This window comes from Chelonia mydas, chromosome 8, assembly GCF_015237465.2.
Source record: "Chelonia mydas isolate rCheMyd1 chromosome 8, rCheMyd1.pri.v2, whole genome shotgun sequence".
NCBI lineage: Eukaryota > Metazoa > Chordata > Testudines > Cheloniidae > Chelonia > Chelonia mydas.
The window spans coordinates 53,819,560-53,840,785 of record NC_057854.1 but is presented as its reverse complement, the minus strand read 5'-3'; the positions used below and the strand labels follow the sequence as shown (position 1 = coordinate 53,840,785).

General features: G+C 45.4%; 1 protein-coding gene across 8 annotated transcripts in view; it reads right to left on the bottom strand.

Moving 5' to 3' along the window:
* The window catches only part of SMG7 (SMG7 nonsense mediated mRNA decay factor), a 98,653-nt gene that overhangs the window by 48,243 nt on the left and 29,184 nt on the right, over positions 1 to 21,226 (bottom strand). For 6 of the 8 annotated variants that reach the window (XM_037906175.2, XM_037906177.2, XM_037906176.2 and 3 more), the window contains 3 exons: positions 8,381 to 8,412; positions 7,198 to 7,315; positions 5,384 to 5,516 (listed from right to left, as the gene is read on the bottom strand). In XM_037906175.2, the coding sequence (XP_037762103.1) occupies positions 5,384 to 5,516; positions 7,198 to 7,315; positions 8,381 to 8,412 (283 nt within the window). Of the gene's footprint in view, positions 1 to 5,383; positions 5,517 to 7,197; positions 7,316 to 8,380; positions 8,413 to 8,812; positions 9,268 to 16,695; positions 17,152 to 17,893; positions 18,395 to 21,226 lie in introns of those variants that run through there. The other 2 variants (XM_037906178.2, XM_043521178.1) reach the window with 2 other exon arrangements.

Here is a 21,226-nt window from a genome sequence, read left to right as displayed (position 1 = left end):
GATATGATGAATAAAGAACGATCCAGAATTAGTCTTGTGATTAAGAAAGAATAATAATCCAGAAATAGAAACTGCATTGCTGGGACAGGTAAGAGCATTTCTTCCATTTGTCCTTTTAACAATAATTCAAACAAAGCCTTTGAAGGCATACAAACGCAAAAATCCTCTTCCGATGTGCCTTTGTATACCAGAATTGCCACTAAGTAACAAAGAAGGACTACTTGTGTTAGCTGGTATCTGTGTTGGAGACCAAAGACACAAACATTGACCCCTGGATGTTCTCCAGCTGGCAAGATGAAGGGTCACATAGATCATGGCCAATCTATCAAGGATGAATAAGCAGAATGTTTCCATTCTCAGCTAAATCTACATAGGAAGCCCAAAAGGAAACTGTAACTGGTAAAGCTGATGGGGACAGAGAGCTCATATCCCAAAAGTTCTTGGATGTGATGGTTTCCAACTTAGCAACTTTCTTTACTCAAGAAAGGCACAGATGTGTCGCTCCTAACGATCTTCAAAGTTATAGCTATGAACATCCTTGAAGGTTAAGAGGTGAAATGTGATACCAAAGTCTGCTTCAATTGTCCAGACAATACAGAAAACAGCAGCACAGAAAATACATATGGCATCAAGCATTTATGGTTTATGTGCTGCTTGAAGAGTTAAGTCCCTCAAAGCAGCTTCAAGAATGCTTCAATTGCTCTTCCGATATTGAGGATTTTGTCCTTCTCAACTATGAAGAAAGTGGATGAAAAAAAACTAATGGTACTTTTTCAAGCTCTGCCCATAAAACTCCACCCCTGCCTACTTGAACTTTTAGTCATTTGATAAATGTGAAGGTCTTACTTCATGCACATTATAGTTACATTTTAAATGTACTTTTTGCTCAAACACAGTAAGAACAGTCTTATTGTATGGGACAAAAGCAAGATAAAGAATCCCTTAAAAGCAGAACATCTCCAACTGATGAAGAGGAGAGAAACCTCTGAAGTGATCTTCCAATATACAGTGTGATAGGTACTCATTCTCAAAGATGCCATCTGCACAGCAGTTTCACTCCTGAGCATAAGCAGCTTGAGTGAGGTCTCCAAATTAAAAGCAAATCAATTAGCACTGCAGTGAGCAGAGCAAGACAGACAGCCTATTGCACAGCATAAAAGTAACATGAACTTTAGCATACTTCAGGGAAGAAAGACACTTCCAAAAGACAAAGGTATAAAAACAAGTAAGGCCTCAATGAGAATCCTCAGACTGTCAGAAGTTGGCTAATTAATATAAGAGATATCCCAAAAAGAGAACTCCAGGAGACAGGAGAGTCTGCTCTGCCTCACCCATCATAACTCACATATCCTCCAGTACTGTCTGAACAAGAACTCCTTTTTCTAGAATCTGAATTAAAGTCATAATGCTTCATGCGGTTGTGCAGGAAAAACTATGGCAGCTTTGCACATACTCAGAATTTAAGCAGACCTCATGCGGCAAATGAAGCAGCTATATTTTGGATATTCTGTGTTGTGGTTCCTATAGGCATCAGACAAGGATGTCTTACGAACTTTTTACTGGTAGTGGACTGGTAATATGAGAGACCACAGAACAATCAAGGGTCATACAATGGACTTTCACATAGAAGTCAGAGCACCTTGACTTTGCAGATGACATCAGCTTGCTATCCCATACCCACAGAGACATGTAAGCCAGCACAAATGATCTCCGGGCTTATGCACAATTAGTAGGGTTGACAAACTTCAAGAAAACTAAAATTATGAGAATCAACCCAAAAGAATCATCAACAACACTTTCTAGGACTAACGTGTCACATATCTTGGCAGCATTGTAAGTACAAGACATTAAAGCCAGAATAGCAAAAGCCAGCCATGCTTTTGTAACTCTAAAGCCAATCTGGAGAAACAGAAATCTTGTCCTCCAAACTAAACTTTGAATATTTAACACCACTGTAAAGTCGGTCTTACTATGCGGTGCTAAAACTTGGAGTCTTAAGACCTATCAACTTACAAATTTTCATGAAAAACTGCCTTAGACATATCCTCAGTCTCAGATGGCCAAAACAAAAAGGCGAAGAACTCTGGAGAATGATGAAACAGAAGCCAATAGAACAGGACATTATGGAACAAAAATGGAGATGACTATGCCATACATGGAAAGACCCAAAATATCATGACAGGCAGGCATTGGACAGGAACCCTCAGGGTAAGAGATGGCAACCTAGACCAAGGATAACATGGAAACACACTACAGAAGCAGAACTGAAAGCTATCAAAATGACAGGGAAAGAAGCTAAGACTGCTTCAGGAGACTGACAAAGATGGAAGACTCTGGTAAAGGCCCTACATTCTGCATGGAATGGAAAGGCATAAAATGAAAATATCTACGGTTGGGATTATCAGGAGTGTAAGGGAGTTGAGTGCCCTTAATATTAATCATAACCCTTTTACTGTTATCAAATCTCCACCACAGTATCATTTTAATTTCATCTTTTTAAAACGGAATGACCTTCTATGTAAAGTAGTCAGTTTCATAATAGTTTTTAAACAGCCCAATGAGTAGAGCCCTACCAAATTCACAGCCATGAAAAACGCATCATGGACCATGAAATCTGGTCTCCCCCCATGAGACCTGGTCTTTTGTATGCTTTCCCTATATTATACAGATTTCACGGGGGAGACCAGCATTTATCAAATTGGGGGTCCTGACCCAAAAGGGAGTTTTGGGGGGTGGAGGGGTCCACAAGGTTATTTTTAAGGGGGAGGTCACGGTATTGCCACCCTTTACTTCAGCGCTGCCTTCAGAGCTGGGTGGCCGGACAGTGGTAGCTGTTGGCTGGGTGCCCAGCTCTGAATGCAGTGCCCCACCAGCTGCAGTGCAAAAGTAAGGGTAGCAATGCCATACCACGCCACTCTTACTTCTGTGCTGCTGCCTTCAGAGCTGGGCAGCCGGAGAGTGGCGGTTGCTGACTGAGGGACCAACTCTGCAGGTAGCAGCACAGAAGTAAGAGTGGCAACATCATACCACACCATCCTTAATTCTGCACTGCTTCTGGCAGCAGCTCTGCCTTCAGAACTGGGCTCCCTGGCAGCAGCCGCCGCCCTCCAGCAGCCCAGTTCTGAAGGCAGCACTGCCGCCAGCAGTAGTGCAGAAGTAAGAGTAGCAGTACTGCAACAACCCCCTTCCCCCCAATAACCTTGTGACCCCCCCCCCCACAACTCCTTTTTGGGTCCAGACCCCTACAGTTACAACACCGTGAAATTTCAGATTTAAATAGCTGAAAATCATGAAGTTTACGATTTTTAAATTCCTATGACCGTGAAATTGACAAAAATGGACCATGAATTTGGTAGGGCCCTACCTATGAGGCCTCAGCTGATCACCACAGAAACATCTCCCCAACTCCGCAACTGGTGTTCCTTCAAAAGTCAAAAGATTGCTGAGGGATAATTATGGGACCAACAACAGTAGTAGCTGTGTTTATTAAGATTACATGCAAAAAAACTATGTTAGAGGAAGATTAAGGTTACAAACTCAAGCACTTTGTGTAGTGAAGGAGACTCCTCTGTACGACCCCTCCCTTATTTGTTACAGAAGGAAGAAGGCATGTAGTGGATTACAGAAAAGGAAAGGATGGTCTCAGGGATAAGGCAGCTAAAAGTTGCTCTGGAGAACTGGATTCAATCCCTTGTGCCAGAGTTCCTACATCAGGGAACTTTTTGGCCTGAGGGCCACATCGGGTTTCTGAAATTGTATGGAGGGGCCGGTTAGGGGAGGCTGTGCCTCCCCCAAACAGCCAGGCATGGCCCGGCCCCCGCCCCCTATCTGATCCCCCCGCTTCTCACCCCGACGCGCCCCCCCCCCCAGGACTCCTGCCCCATCCAACCCGCCCTGTTCCCTGACGGCCCCCCGGGGGACCCCTGCCCCATCCATCCCCCCACCCCCTGCTCTTGGTCCCCTGACCGTTCCTGGACCCCCTGCCCCTAACTTCCCCTGCCACCCCATCCAACCCCCGCCCCGCTCCTTCCTGACTACCCCCCTGGGACCCCTGCCCCTAACCGCCCCTTCTCCCTGACTGCCCCCAGACCCCCCGCCCCTAACTTCCCCCTGCCACCCCATTCAACCCCCCCTCTCCTTCCTGACTCCCCCTGCCTGGACCCCTGCCCCATCCACCCCCCCTGCTCCCTGTCCCCTGACCGCCCCCCGCCACCCCATCCAACCCCTTCTCTCCTTCCTGACTGCCCCCCCAGGATCCCTGCCCCCATTCAACCCCCGTTCCCTGCCCTCTGACCACCCCAACCCCTATCCACGCCCCGAACTCCCCTGCCCTCTATCCAACCCCCCCTGCTCCCTGCCCCCTTACTGCGCTGCCTGGAGCACCGGTGGCTGGCAGCGCGGCTACACCAGGACAGGCAGCTGCGTCGTGCCGCGCAGCACAGAGCACTGGGTCAGGCTGGGCTCTGCAGCCCCGCTGCCCAGAGCATTGCGCTGCGCAGCGGCGTGGCTCCAGGGGAGGGGGGACAGCTTCCCGGGCCAGGAGGTCAGGGGCTGTACTTTGCCCACCTCTGTCCTACACGATGCTAGTCAGGTCACTTAAGCCACGCTTTTCAAAAGGTGGTTAACTAATTGTGTGTTTCTCATTTTATGGATGCTTGAACTTGAGACTCTTGGTCTGATTTTCAGAAGTACTGAGCACTCAGAGCTGCAACGGAAATCAATGGGAGCTGTGCTTTGAACATATGAAGTCCTCTATAATGCTAAATACTCTAAAAATCAGGTTCTAGGTGTCTCAAATGCTTTCCAAAGAAAAGGTTCTCAGGTGGTTTTTTTTGACATTGAAAACCAGTATATTTTTCCCTAATCTCAATCAGGAACAGCTGAATGGTTATGGCTGAAATAAAAATAAATAAATAAAAATGGGGGGGGCGGGAGGAGGCACAATTACCCAGCACTGAAAATTTCAGCCCAAACAGTTAAAGTTTGGCAAACTTAAAAAAACAAAACAAAAAACCCCAAAAAACCCCCACACAACTGAATACAGGGGTCTTAACGAGAAGCATCAGGTAACCTTAGTAAGAAGCTGGTCTACCAGCTTCACTTATAATAAATATTTTATCATTTTTAGACTCAGACTGCTGCAGGAATGAATACTTCATGCTCTTCCTTCTCCATGTACAATATTAAACAATTGGTCAAGTGCATTATGGGAGCTTGTCTGCCTCAAGAGTAAGCAACTGCTGGAGAGAACATACTAAGTTTGACAAAATAAACAGCGCAAGCTAAGCAGAGGAGCTGCATACATTCACTATCACGGCAAAAGTGTAAAAACTCTTGCTCCCAGATTGTATATTTGTACGGAAACCAGTGTTTCAGAACTCACCTGTGTGTAGAAACCACTAGCTGCCTCTAGGAACAGAGAAAGGTTCGCCTGAACTTCACTCCGATTCGGGTTTGCTCGGTTTTTTGCCTGCCCCTGAAGTGTTGTGATCTGATTCTTAAAAGCATGATTCCAGCTGAGAATAAAAAACAATTCTGTTGGCTACAGCAGTGACTCACTGGGCAGACACTGAGCTCCCTGAGAATGGGAAAAAACTGTCTGTTACAATTATAAGGCACCTGGCGCTAACTCCATCAAAGCTCTCCACTTATTCTAGTGCCTTAACTGCTCCCTTTTAAAATGGAACAGAACATGCAGTGGAAATCTAAAGTCAAACAGGGAAGAACAGCAAATTCCCCCCAAATCTCCAAAAATCAAATAGATTGTTTGCAGCATTAAAAATTATTTATTTGCTGCCAGCACTAACCAGCATGTCAAGCACTATTAGTCATAAAGCTTTGACCATCAGTCTCATGGACAGGGTTAGAGAAACTGTTCAGGAACTGATGTCAGGCCAAAATGTCTGAACATCCAGCAGCTTTAACATCACGCTCTTCCAGACTCTTTGCCAGGGACTGGAAGAAATGCAGACTATTAACCAAGGCTGGTACAAAAAGATGCTCCTGTTCCTCAAATAAGATCCAGGGGTAGAAGCTGGGGGACAATCCAGTAAGAACCTCACCTGGCTATGAGGAATGTCCACTAGAGCACTAGCCCTATATGATCTCTCCCCAATCTCTGGCATGGAGTCTTTGTCCCTAAATTAGTATGAATGAACATTTGGAGCTCCTCCATCACCAGTTTCCCAAATGCTCAGAATGGCAGTGTTAGGGAAGATTTCCTGCTCTTTTGATCCGCCTTTCCTTGATGGGAATAGAAAGGCAAATGTCTCTTTCCCCCCTTTTCAACCTCACACAACTGAGGGGGGCTCAATACCACTAGTCCTCACCAAATAAGAGGATCTTCGTCAGTGATGATTGCATCACCCTCTTCTCATGCTGATCATGAGGATGCTTCCAGCTTGTTTTACTAACACATAGTACTCTACTTCTGTGCTTCAACTGTAAGGCAAGGTGGCACTTGCCCATTTGTAAGTTACAGTTGACATGAGTGGGTAAGCAAGTGTGGTTTTGAGTCTTTTGTTTTTGAGTCTTGTTCTGAGCTGCGTCTCACTCACATGGCTCTCAAGTGGAGCTAGATCCCATCCCCTGACCTCAGTAGGAGCTACACTATATTTACTAAGGCTGAGTACCCAAAGCTTCTTCCATGTCAAAGATTATGTGGCAGAGCAGCTTCTCTTAGAGAAAAACAGATTATTCACCTGTTCGACCAAAAAGGCAGGTCCATGGATTAGAATTCTCAAACAAGTTTTTGGGAATGCTGAAGGGATTTCACTAGGAAGTACATATTGGAAAGTCTCTATGCAACAAGTGACACACCTCTCTCCAACATTAATCAGTTCCATAAATCATGCATCTCACTCACAGTGTGTATGCTACACATGCCTAAACAATGAACTATTATGTACAAGTCCTTTTTGGAGAGTACAAATCCATTAGAGATTTTCTGATGCACAGCAAGGTTCTCCTCAAAGTCCTTAAGGGCAGGAATTGTAAACATCCTTTCATTCCCCATTCCTATACATTCCTCCTAGTTCTTTAAATTCAGTGTATGATTATCCAAAATGCATTTATTCAAGCTTCCACTTACAGAAAAATTGAGCCCATTTTATAGGTTGTACCCACTCTTCCATAAGTCTTGGAAGGATCCTGCTCTAGTTCACAACACATGTGAATACTTGCGATTAGAATACTTACAGGTCCTGTTCCACTTTCTTGTCTAAAGCATACTCCAGATCAGTTACTAGCATTTTCTGGTATAAGTCCTGCAGAGCCTGTCTGGATGTCCAGACTTCAGCTGGACCCAGCTTCGAATCTGAGCATCAAAAACAAAAAACAGATTTACCATGTCCCAGTACACAGAACAGCATTGTTTCAACTGATTTTTACCATTCCTTCCCCAGGAAAGAAAACACCATGTCGTGCCACATCCAATGTCATGCCACACCTCCCTTCAATTACAGCTTCATCAAAAAACAAAAACTAGGAAAACCAATGAATACCAGGAAGAGATTTGCAGGCTTTGCAACAAAGGGCCAAAATGACAAGCTGTTAGAAACCAGAGGATTGCACACGAATTTCATATGCAAACTATTTTACCAAAAGCACTTCAACATAATATTTATTGCAGTTCTGAAAAAAGACTAAGTTACCACTTATATAAATTCACCAGCAATAAAAACATTCTATCTTGTAAAAGCCAGAAGATAGATGCTGCAAAGCTGCATTTTAGGACTTCACAGGCTGCATCTGGGGCATCCATAAGTTAGTGTTTGACACAGCAGTTCCAGCATCTTTGGAGCTAGAAACCAGAGACAGATCTTTTCTATTACTGAGATATCTGCTGTTCATTTTTAATTAAGTATCAGATCAGTCATTACCCAAGACATATGAGCTAGGTCCAGTCCTTCTCTCTCCTCCCAGGTGGAAGATAGGACTCATCCTACATCACCAGCTGGGACAGAAAAGGACTTGTCTCTCCATAAGTGTTTTAAGGCACTGCATGTGAGTTTTAACTATTTAAGTTTCAAATTTTCATTTTCTATCTACAGCAGGGAGTATAGTCACTTGTTAAGCATTCTCCATTTAGCCACATGGGAAGAATAGACCTTTAACAGGACACCACCTACACACTCCAGAGATCTTGGAAATCCCAGCTATTCACTAGATCATATTTATAAGTAACTGTTTGAACTCAGGATTTCAGTTAGGTCTCAATGTCCAAAGTTAAAATGAAATTTTACAGCCTGCTTCTTTTATGCCCATCGTCTCACTCCTATTAGGAGTCTGGTAAGCATTTTGTATCACTACAACACAAAGAAAAATAGGACTCAAACACAATTTTAGTAACTGCACTAACGGTGAAATAAAAGACAATTACCTGTCATGTCAGCCTTCAGGACTTCTGCCTGCCTGCAAGAGGAAGACAGGACAAGACATTAGATATTAACAAGGACTGATGAAGATAATCAAGTTACACCAAACAAGTGGGGAGGGATGTTGTTGTTGCTGGGGTTTTTTCTCTTTTAAAAACACAACTGCTTGAGCGTGAGGCAAAGACAAGGGTTCAAGTCTTTTTAGGGATTGTATATACCAATAAGTTATACCAATATAAGCTAAGATGTGAATTTAAACCACTAGAATTTGTCATGTAGACACTTACGCTCTTATAAGAGTGGCTTCACTTTAGTTTATGTTGCTTTGAAAGGGTTTAAGCTAAACTGATTTAAGCCACTCTGATAAAAGCCACTCTTGTACCAGAAGAAGAATGTCTACTTGGGGAGTTATACTGGTATAAATGAATGTTGCTTACCTGTAATCACAGTTCTTTGAGATGGACTCTGCATAGTCACACTCATGGGATGTGCTGGCTAGTGAAGTTCAGGCTGTCAAGCCTTCTCATAGCAGTGCTTCCTAGAGCACTCATGCATCCCTCTTATCCTTTGATTTTGCATTCCTGAACGTTCTAAGGACAAGGCTATAAAAGGTGTCATGGTGCTCCTTACCACCTCAGTTCCTTCTATGGAGTCTTAACAGAATCTTGACTGAGGAGTCAGAGGAAAAGGGGAATATGCAGAAACAATCTTGAACTCCAGTTACAGGTGAGTATCCTTAATTTCTTCAAGTGTCCTTAGCATATTCCCATTCATGGGATAGTTTGGCAAGCAGTACCCCGTAGATGTAAGGTGGAACTCCAAATCCTAATTTAAGTCCTTGAAGTTCTGCTCTACCAAACTGAGGGTCAAAGGAGTATTGTTTTGTAAAGGTATGTACAGAGGTCCAAGGAACAGCCTTACAGATCTCTGCAATTAGAACATATCTGAACCTGGTCTACTCCTAAATGTTGGGTCGACTTAGATACATCACTCAGGGCTGTGAAAAATGTCACACCCTGTCTGACGTACTTAGGTCAGCCTAACCTCCACTGTGGGCACAGCGAAAGAGACAAAATAATTCTTCCATTGACCTAGCTACCGCCTCAAGGGGATGGATTTACTACAGCAGGGGCTGGCAAACTACAGCCCACAGGATTGCCACCCCTGTGGCACCGCGGGCCCCACGCCGCTCCCGAAAGTGGCCAGCACCACGTCCCTGCGGCCCCTGGGGGAGGGGAGAGGGTGGCAGAGGGCTCCGCGCACTGCCCTTGCCTGAAGACACCACCCCCCCGCAGCTCCCCAGTGGGAGCCTCGGGGGAGGTATCTGCGGGTGAGGACAGCACGCGGAGCCCTCTGCCATCCCCTCCCCTCCCCCAGGGGCCGCAAGGACGTGGTGCTGGCCGCTTCCGGGAGCGGCATGGGGTCAGGACAGGCAGGGAGCCTGCCCTGGCCCCGCTGTGTGCCACTGCCACCCCGGAGCCACTCCAGGTAATCGGAGCCAGGCCAGAGCCCGCACACCAAACCCTCTTGAACCCCGCACCCCAGCCCCCTGCCACACCCCTCCTATACCCTAACCCCCTGCCCTGAGCCTCCTGCTGCACCCTGCACCCCTCCTGCACCTCAAGTCCCTGCCGCACCCCTCCTGCACCTGCTGCACCCCTCCTGCACCTGAGCCCCCTCCGCCCCAATCTCTTGCCCTGAGCCTCTTCCTGCACACATTCCCACACCCCACACTCCTCCTCATACCCCAACCCCCTGCCCCAGCCCTACATTAATGGTTCTGCATGCAATTTCCCCACCCAGATGTGGCCCTTGGGCCAAAAAGTTTGCCCACCCCTGTACTACAGTGATGGAAACAACCCTTCTGTCACTGTAGTGTTTATGCTACAGTGCAACTGCAGCATAGCTGCAGCTATAGTGCAGACATATCCTACATACCATGTTATGGAAGCAGACATTGCTCTGGCAGAGTGCGATTTAATCTCAACAGGGAGTTGAATGGATGTTAACTAAAGCTCTCCTCTATGCACTGTCTAACCCATCTAGATAATGTCTCTGAGGAGATAGTGACCTATTGGTGGGGGGGGGGGAGAGACACACACAGACAGACAGACAGACGCCTTTTCAGCTTGCCATAGTCCATCTAATATTGGAAGGGCAATTTTCTGATGGAGAATTCAGGATGTCAAACAGGCAGGGATATTTCTTCCACTGTGACAGATGTGGACAGAATGGCAGTGACACTGAAATTCCCAAGTCCACAGAAAACATCTTCAGAAGAGGAAGCAACCCCTTCCACTTGATATTCCAAACACTTGATATTCCACTTGAGCCCTATGCTGCTCATCTGACAGTATTAAGAACTACAGCAGAGGAAATGTTCCATGGAAGCAGATGAAGGTGACAGATCCAGGACTCATCCAAGGAGAGAGACTTTTCCTGATCTCTAAAGTCCATGAGAGCTCAAAAGATTTCTATAATGCTTAGACAAAGGCCATCAAGCACAGAACGATATCTGTCATTCATGCCAGTAAACAAATTCATGCTCCACATCATATCTAAGAGGGTGTGATGATACATAGGTACCATATTGACCGGTGTATTCCTTCTGATGAGAGTGGAACCCAGGAGGTATGCCTAACACATCCAATTCTTCCTCGGACTACAAGACACTACAGGTATGCCTACACTGCAATAACACTCCTGCACCTGGCCCAGCTCCGGTGACTCAGACTCTCGGGGTGCAGGTTGCAGGACTATAAAATTGCAGCATAGATATTGGGGCTTGAGCTGGAGCCCAATCTTTGAGACTCTGCAAGGGAGGGAAGGTCCAAGGGCCCAGACCCCAGCTCAAATATCTACACTGCAATTTTATAGCCCTGCAGCATGAGCCTTGCAGCTCAAGTCAGTTGACACAGACCAGCACAGATGTTTTATTGCAGCGTAGACATACCCTACAAGACCTGGCATGTGTAAAACGGAGTGTTTGAGGGCGAAGGGGAGTGTCTGGGGGATATATGAGGCAACTTTTCTCACCTCTTCTCTGGCTGTGAGGAGGAGGGCATTCAAGGAGAATAACTAGCAGTAACCTTCATTTTATCCCACTTAGAAGAATAAGCTTGTCTCTTCAGGTTCCAGTAACTTATGGAATTGCCAATTTGTATGGTGTACCTGCACTACCACAGTAAATGTTCATACAGAGTGAACAGGAGATGAAGAAACTACTTCCTCCTCCAGAACAATCTTTGGATCTCATGCAGTCTTCAGAACTGGGGGAAGACTCTTAGGCAGGGATATACCTTGAACCAGAATCTTAGTTTTTGATTTAGGATCTGATATTATCCAGTCTAGATGCAATCGATCTGAGGATTCCCTCAATATCAATTTGTCCCTGCTAACACAAGCCTTCTTGTCTTGGAACTGAAGTAGAAAGATCCCAGGGTTTCTCCCGTGGTTTGGCCTTCAGGCTGAAACAGACTGAGTCCAAGTGCCTTTAAGGTCAGTCTAATGATCTGGGGGACTGACTACACTGAGGTGCTGGATCTTGATCCTTGGGCAGAGATTGAAACCTTCTACACAGTGTTCTTAATGCAGAGGTGTAAGGAGCGGACATAGGCGTTTTCATCATGAATAGGGATCCCTTGGATGTGTCGGGTTCAAGAGGCTCTAGAACCAGAGATTCGTGAAGCAATAAGACTTACAGCCTGTTGTCACATTCCTTGCATTCCCTCAGGGTAAGTGTGCTACAGACAGAGCATCTTTAGGAAGAGTGACCCTGCCCAAGGCGTTTTGTGTGGGCATCCAACACCAGAAAGACTGCAAGACAAGAGTTGCACCTTTCAAAAGCAAGTCTGAACTTTCAGATCTGCCATGGAACCAGTCATCTATCATAATAAAAAAACCCTTTTCCTTAACCAACTAACCTTTTCATTAAAGTGACACTAAAAACTACACTAAAGTAAACCACGAAATTCTTTGATAGAAGAATCCTGATTGGATATATGTGAACCTCTCTAGATCTATCTGCTGGTGTGGCTGGAAGGAACTGAGGCAGCAAGCAGAGGGCACCACATCCCCTTTCACAGCCTTGCTCTCAGAATGTTCAGGAATGTAGAGAGGAGAGGTAGGAAGGATGCATGAGTGCTCTAAGGTTAGGTTCCACTGTCTGAGCTGATCAGGTCAGTGCATTCCACGAGTGGGAATATGCAGATGACACTCGAAAAAATTATAATTGATGTACCTATACCACAATAACTAGTAAACCTTTCCTGTGTAGACAAGCCCTTAAAGAGTAAGAACAGTTACAGTTTCAATATGTAGGAAGAATATTTCTGAACCACTAAATGTCCCAAATCAAAGCCTCCATTATGTGTCTATATGGAAGATGCATCTAATTCTTCTGTTTCGCACTAGGGATAAAGTGCAATTAAAAAAAAAAAGGTATCATAACACTAGCTATATTGACTCACCCTTGAGTTTAATACCCAGAAAAAATAACTCATTCTTAATGTTAATTGTTAAGACTAACTCATTTCCAAAGATCAGTTTTCACCAAGTCAATTACCAATTTATGTCAATTCTTTGACCTTAGAATAATTACTACCATTTAATATTAAACAAAAGAAACAACTATTAATAAAATGTGTTCTCTGGTACAGCATATTTCAATAAACCTTATCTGCCCATCTTGGAACACCTCATTTATGATTTGAAATAAACAAAACCTCTATTCCTTTATTAAGTCCCTATACTTGTCATAATGGAATCCACATTTTGAGGGCAGGCCCTAACAAAGTACAAGTTTATAAAATAGGCAATGGAAATTTCTTAAATATCAGGGCATGTCTATACTACAAACTTTTGCTACCGCAAGTTACATCGGCATAAAGCCACTGCAGTTAGTGTATCACTTGTGCACGTGCATACTTGGCTCCTCGCACTGGCACCACATGTACTAGGAGTGTGTCAATTTGCAGTGCCAAGCATAATGAGTAGGTAACCCAGTGTGCAACCCCCCGCCGCCCAATGCACTTTCTTTTGAGAAGTTTTGGCAAAGCACAGTGGGGCAGAAAAAAGTTGCACAGGGGGGACTGGGAGTAAGGGGTCAGCTTCCCAGCATGCAACTGTCTCCATTCCATCATGTTATCTATATCCCATAATTTTTGCGCCTTTTTAAAAAAAATCCCACAAACCTGCATGGCCTTCTTTGCAGTCTGCCATCTTTGACAGAAGCCTGGACACTGCACACCTCTGAAATATTGTCATAAGCATTGCAAGCACAGGATGCATGTGTGATGTTCCCCTCCGGTGTTATCTGGACTGGTGATCTGGTAGGTCAGTGGTCTCCAAAGTTTTTGGATCGCGCACCCCGCCCCCATGCCACCAAAGCAAGAAGAGTGGAAGACCTGCCGCAGGCGTGCCGCCGAAGAAAGAAGAAGGGAAGACCTGCCGCAGGCGTGCCGCCGGAGGGGAAGACCTGCTGCAGGCGTGCAGAGCTGCCGCCGAAGAAAAAAAACGGCGGAGTGCTGTCTGGCAGCGCTCCTCCTGCCATACACCCCCTGGGATCCTCTGGCGCACCCCACTTTGGAGACCACTCTGCGAGGTCACTTCAATCTTTGACTCTGGGAGCCAGCCTCACCCTGCTCTGCTGTGAGAACCCCCACTCCTGGGCTGTTCACACACAGCCGCTGGCATGTAAGCTGCTCCCAGCTACTAGCAACCGAATGACACTAGCCAATATCTCTGGTCCCAGACACAACCCTGGGAACCTCCGTCTTTCACTGTCCAGTTATGCCCACTGGACGCTGCAAGCTTATATAAGTTCGTCAATTTAACAAAGAAATTGATATGTACCAGGACTGTTATCCCAAGGGGAGCCTCTGACACACTTCAAACCAAACGCACTGCTTCAGGTAGAACAAACAAACAGATTTATTAGCTATAAAGATAGACTGATAAGCTAAAGCATAACAAGTCAGATTTGGTTAAATGAAATAAAAGCAAAACACATTCTATGTTGATCTTAACACTTTCAATGTCCTTAAAAAACTGAGGTGCTTCTCACCACAGGCTGGCTGGTTACTTTTCAGCCAGGCTCTCCCCTTTGATCAGGGTTTCAGTAGCTTGGTGGTGGTGGTGGTGGTGTCGTCTGTAGATGTAGGTGGAAGAGAGAGAGAGCATGGCAAAATGTCTCTCCCTTTTATAATGTCCTTTCTTTCCTCTTCCCTTTGCCTCCCCCCACCACGCGAGAGTCAGGTGAGCATTACCTCATTGCAGTCCCAAACTGACCGAAGGAAGGGGGTGACTCCCTCAAGGGTCTAACAGATTCTTTTGTTGCTGCCTAAGCCAGTGTCCATTGTTCCTGTGAGGCTGGGCTGGGTTTGTCCCATCCATGCCCTGACGAGGTGTAAACTGCCTCTCTGTTCTTGGAGAGTTTTTGCATGGGCTTGCTTTAAGCCATGAGAATACATTTTCAGCCTCATAACTATATACATGAAAGTATAACCTATAACATTATTGTAACAAAAAAAAAACAAGTACTTGTGGCACCTTAGAGACTAACAAATTTATTTGGGCATAAGGTTCCAAATAAATTTGTTAGTCTCTAAGGTGCCACAAGTACTCCTTGCTTTTTTTGCTGATACAGACTAACAACTACCACTCTGAAACCTGATTACTGTAACAATTGCTACAACATCACTATAACAACCATGCTCAGTGCATTATGAGCCTTCCAAAGACACCCAACGTGACCAACTCTGCATTGGATACCACACAATCATTTTATAAAGATGAACATAGGGGCATAGGGTGTTACCCCGAGGTACAGAGCGCAACAGCATGATCCTCCAGTATTTGCACAGCCATCTTAAAAACCAAATCAGCGTGGAACATTATGATTTCTTGGAGGACAGACTGCTGTGCAACATAGTGAGAACTAATTTGAGGCTGTTGGTGGCATTCATGGAGCAGCTGCAGATAGTGGAGTGTCACCTCTGAGCCCAAGAAATGAAAACTGACTGGTGGGATTGCACTATAATGCAGGCTTGGGATGATGAGCAAGGTCACATTCCAAGCTTGCGCCAGCCCTCCAGCTCAGGAACACCAAAATGAAACCTGCCTTGACAGTGAAGAATCAAGTGGCAATTGCATTGTGGAAACTTGCAATGTCAGATTGCTAGCGGTCAGCAGGAAAAAATTCTGGAGCTTGAAAATCCACTGTGGGGGTAGTTCTGTGTGCAAGGCCATTACGACTGTTACTCTAGGCAATGTGCAGGTCATAGTAGATGGATTTGCAGCAATGGGATTCCCAAACTGTAGTGGAGCAACAGACAGCATGCATATCCCTATTTTGGCATCAGACCATCTTGCCACAGAATACAAAAGAAAAGGGTACTTTTCTATGGTATTGCAACTGTTGGTGGAGCACCGGATATGCTTCACCGACATCAACATTGGCTAGTTAGGAAGGTGCATGACACGTGGATCTTTAAGAACAAAGGACAGTTCAGAAACCTACAAACAAGGACTTTTTTGCCAATGTTAATCTGCCAGTTGAGGAAATGTTGACATGCCAATAGTGATCCTAGGGGACCCAGTCTACCACTTAATCCCTCAGTTCAGGAAGCCATATGCTGGCCATCTCAACAGCACCAAGTAAAGATTCGACCACTGGCTCAGCAGGTGCAGAATGACAGCTGAATGTGCTTTTGGTAGACTGAAGGACACTGGCATTATTTACTCACAAGACAGTTAAAAAAAATCCCAATGGTTATAGCTGCCTGCTGTGTCCTGAACAACATCTGAAGCAAATGGGGAAAAGATGCCTGCTGTCTGCTGAGTGAACAGCCAGACACAAGGGTGATTAGAAGAGCTCATTGCAGAGCTATATGGCTCAGGGAGGCTTTGAAAGAGTACTTACCCAATGATCCACAGTAGTGCATTGTACTGTGATCTACCTGGCCCTGCTATTTTGGGGCCTCTTAGGAATTGTTTGGTGCTTCGTGTACAGATATAGAACACTGCCAATGCACCTATTAATTTTGAAGTGGTTGCTGTCCTTTTATGATTATTACACTGTCACTGATCTAATGTGTTGTGTCACGCTATACAGTAACAAGTGAGTAGGTGCTTTCTGAACTGCTAGGAAGTCTGCAGCATATGTTGTGAACTACTAATGATGAATTCTTTTCCACAGAATAGAATTTTATTCAGTAACAAAACCAGTGCAAAAAACCAAAAAGCCTGTGCAATTTAAAAGCAAATACATTAAAAATGTAATATATTAATGGAACAGAACTTAAAGGGAAAGAACACTCACGTCCATTTTAGCTATCCATACATCAAACCGTGGCTTTCACAGGTCAGAGCATGTGAAGCTGTGGCTGTCCTTAATGTTGCCCCAGGATGGAATGGTAGGGTTAGAAATGTGGAATGTTTAAAGAGGTGCTGCAATGGAGTTCTCAGTGGACTACAAAAAGAGACGAGCCTTGGACTGTTGAACCTGTAGGTCTGCAAGAGAGTCTGCAGCATCTGTTTGTTGCTGGAGAAGCTCCATTATGTCCTGATGCATCTCCCTCTCCTTTTTCCTGTTGGGGTTCCTAGCCTTTCTCCAGGATGTCTGCAATGTTCAGGCCCTTCACTCACAGTCTAAGGAGATCCTGCAAGCCAGCACTGCATCAAACATGTCATCCCAAATCCTCTTCTTTCTCCTCTCTATCTGGCTCTGGATCTGCAGGTGTGGAGGAAGAAACCCCTTGATGTCACAACGGAGCCGCTGCACATAAAACACAGAGGTACTACTGTCAATACAGTCACAATGGAAAGTGAAAGTTAAGATTCAGAATTCCCTTCCCTTGCTCCTCTAAAGTTTTAAACAAGACATGCTTATTGACATTTCTGCTTCGGAGTGCTTGTGCACAGTGCTACTCATCATGATTGCTGTTATTATGGCCCGCCGGGGGGAAGGGAAATGAGAGAATAGCTAGGTTGCATAAAACTATGAGTATAGGCAATGGCACTGAATACTGGCACCATTTTTCACAGGTAGTGGTGATTTAGCAGATATCTCACTCCTGAAGTAACAAAGGCATACAGAGCACAGCTGCTGCTTGAGTCCCAAAGCTGCCTGGGACCGTATGCTGTTAGCCTGTGTACTGCAATGGTGCCTGCCCAAGTCATCACTGACTGGCATGAGAAAGTGTTCTACTATGGAGGAAGAAATAAGGCTGCCATCCCTAGAAACCTTTGGGAGAGAACTGCAGAGACATCCAGAAAAGTTTCATCGAGATCTCTCAGGAGGATTCCAGGGACATCCCTGTGTATAAAAACAAACTGCTCCGTGTGGCCCCCTTGCTTAACTCTGCAGAGGAATGAAAAGCAGATAACTCTACCTCTCTTTGTTGTACCGCTATCTCTTCTAATATGGGTAAATTAATGAAAAGTCAATAGCTGTGTTCTGTTAAGCTGTGGGCGTCATCAGCACATTATTGTAATAGGAAATACAGTTGCACACTTACCTGATGTTCCTTTCCCTGCACCAGGCTCGCCCATGCTCGACTGCCAGGACTGCAGTGCAGTCTCAAACAGGTGCTGGTCGCATATCCCGCATCCTCCTCCTCGCTGTTCATGCCAGGGGCCTGTGACTCGGGCTCTTTGGAGGTATGCATGGTGGTCTGTTGGGTGGTAGTGGAGTCTCTGCAACTATGGCTTGCGGTTCTTTATAAAAGCAGCAGGTCTGTGGCTCACCACCAGATGGACTGTTGGCCTCTCTGGACTTCTGGTATGCCTGATGCAGTTCCTTCATTTTCATGTGGCACTACTGCCTGTCCCTGTTGTACCCTTTCTCCTGCATCCCCCATTAAATCTGCTCTTATATGTCCACTTTTCTACAGCTGGTCCATAGCTGTGCTTGCATGAGCCTCTTCTCCTGGTCCAATCAGGTTACCCAATATGTCCTGTCTACTCCAAGCCACAGTGCATCTGGAGCAGATAGCTGGCATGATCAGTGGCACATAACAATGGACAGCTGCTAGGTGTGCTCGGCAAGCCAGACAATCAGGAAAAGGCATATCAAAAAAAAAAAAAAAAAATCGCAGGACTTTAAAAAAAAAAAGGGGGGGGGGCGGCGGGGCGCGGCGCAGGCATATGGGACTTCTGGCATTTAGGATTCCCGGGCAGTGGAGTTGACAACTGCAACCAGAGCAATCAGTGTCAGGCACTGTGGGACAGCTGCTGGAGGACTGTTAGGGCCCACGTAAGTAATGTAGTGTCTATACTCGCACTGGGTCGACTTCAGTAGATTGACCTTAGCTCAAGGCCCCTTGGGGAGGTGGTGTTACTGCACTGCTAGAACAGCGCACTTACATCGGTGGGAGGCCAATTTAACTTCAGGTACATGCACAAGTAGGCCGACGCCAGGCAGCTTACATCACCCTAACTTTGCAGTGAGGACCAAGCCTAAGTATATTTAAAATCAAATCCCTCTTCCTAGACTTCCAAGGAATTATCTGTGGGTAGTATTAACCATCATTCATAATTTCTCTCTCATCTCCATGTCAGAATAGCTGTTGCAAATACAAGTGTCTGATTTATGGGTGAGGACAGGCTATCCCCCTCTTTTTGGGGCTGTGACATACCCAGGGTACAATCCAGACCAATGAGTAGCTGTGTCACTCCTGACCGCAAACTTCAGATGCACTTTACACTGCTTTGCTGCTGTAGCCTCCAGACTGGACTGCTCACAAACAGCCTCCAGCATGCAAGTCGCTCCCAGCTACGTGCGCACGCGCTGCAGCCATCCAGTCACACTGGCTCTTACCAGCCTTGAGCATATTGCAAGGTGACCCCAACACATCCCCAGTCCTAGATTTACCCCCAGAAATATATGTCCTGTATTGCCCAGCCCTCTCCTGGATAACTAACTTATATAAAGCCCATCATTTTATTAATAGACATGATAAGCACACATCTAGTTACCCCAAATGGAGTTTCCCAAACAAACACACTGGATAAGATAAAACAAAACAAGTTAACTAACTACAAAGAGACAGATTTTAACTGAGTACAATTTAGGAGGCATAAGAGGCAGAAATGGTTACACAAGAAAAGATAAAATGCAACTGATGCCTAATTTAACAGGCTATGTTAATTTCTAAGAGCCCTCAACCTTCCCCACCCCATGCAAGCCTCCAAAATCCTGCAAGCCACCTCAGACCCTTCGCCCATGCCTATAAGTGGCACAAATCCCCCGTCACCCACTGTACCAACTACCTAGGATTAAAACTGAATTACTATGCAAAAGGGAAATACGGTGAAACACTGCTTACCATCTCCAAACTCTACCCAGGCTGGGAAAACTACTGAAATAGTATTCCAAAACTGAGGAACGAAAGTTTATCATTGTTGCCATGGAGACTTGAATCACCTACAATAACTACTTGTTCTGTTTCTCAACTCTCCCAGCTTCTGCCCCCGACACCAACCTCCAATAACAGGACTGCTATCAGTTGCACAACTCTGGACTCATTTCCAAGGCAGGAAAAGGAAGACCAAAGATAAAATGTTGGGGACCTCCTGGCAGCATCCCAAAAGAGGGATGAATAGAGGAGTGGAAGGAAGTTCTCCTTGCAGAGACAGACAGGTGACGCAGAGACAAGTGATGCAGAGCATGTGCAAAAGACAAATCATCTTGAGAACATGTTGCTGCACTGGCCTGCAATCCATGGAGAACAATGTGTTCCAGGAACAGCAGTACCTCTCACAAGGCTACAACAGGCATTTCTGTAGATATCCCATACCACCGGGCCCTGAAAACAGTAAGTTCTAGAATCCATCACCACCCCCACAACAAACAAAAGGTTCTTCCCACACTATTCCACATTCCTAGGAAGACGCCAGGCACAAATCACATGTACACAGGCCTGTGACCAGTACAGCACTGATATACATGTACTCAGTATTTAGTCACGTGTTGCACAACTGCACTTCAATGTTGGATACAATTTGCATCGTCTGTCATGGTATAATGAATAATAATTTTTGTTCAATAACTGATTTTTATTATTTGCACTGCCTGACATTCAATAAAAGGTTATTTTGACAAACGTTCAATAAAGTTTCGTAAAAATACCACATTTCCACTGTCATTCTGCAACTATTCAGGGATAGTTGAACAGGTCCTTTCTCCTATCCAAGTGTCCAGTAAAAGGCATCATAAGCCAGTGAAACAGAGGGTAAACTGGGTCTACAAGAATGACAAGAGGAATCAGACCACCCATGATGTTCATAGTGGTCCTGGGACCAAAATAATCATTTTTCATTAAACAAAAACAGGCGTGAGTTTCAAAAGAGCCTAACAGCATGGACCATTCCAGATCATCCCACATTGGTGAACCTGCCAGTGATCAGCCAGGCCCTGGAGCACCATGGAGAAGTACCCCTTTCTGTTTATGAACTCTGAGGCCTGGTCGGGGAGAGGGAAACAAAGAATAGGCACATGGGTCGCATCAATGGCCCACCAATACACTTCAGGGACCCTAGCTGTGCAAATCCATCAATAACCTGCTGTGTGCTGCCAAGATGAATGACTCATGCCATCAGCACCTTCTTAATATAAACAGTGCATGCCTCCGTGACAACAATCCCAACAGCTGATCTACCAGCTACCAACCAAGAGCAATTTGGTATTAACTAATCATAGGTGACAAGCTTCCAGATGGTGATGCCACATTCTTCTCCACGGTGAGGAGAGAGCTCACAATGGTATGATGCCGCTACAGTTCTGTGCAGATCTTTAGAAAAGTGCTCTTTGTCATCCCAAAATTCTGCTTCGACTTCTGGTCAGCATCATG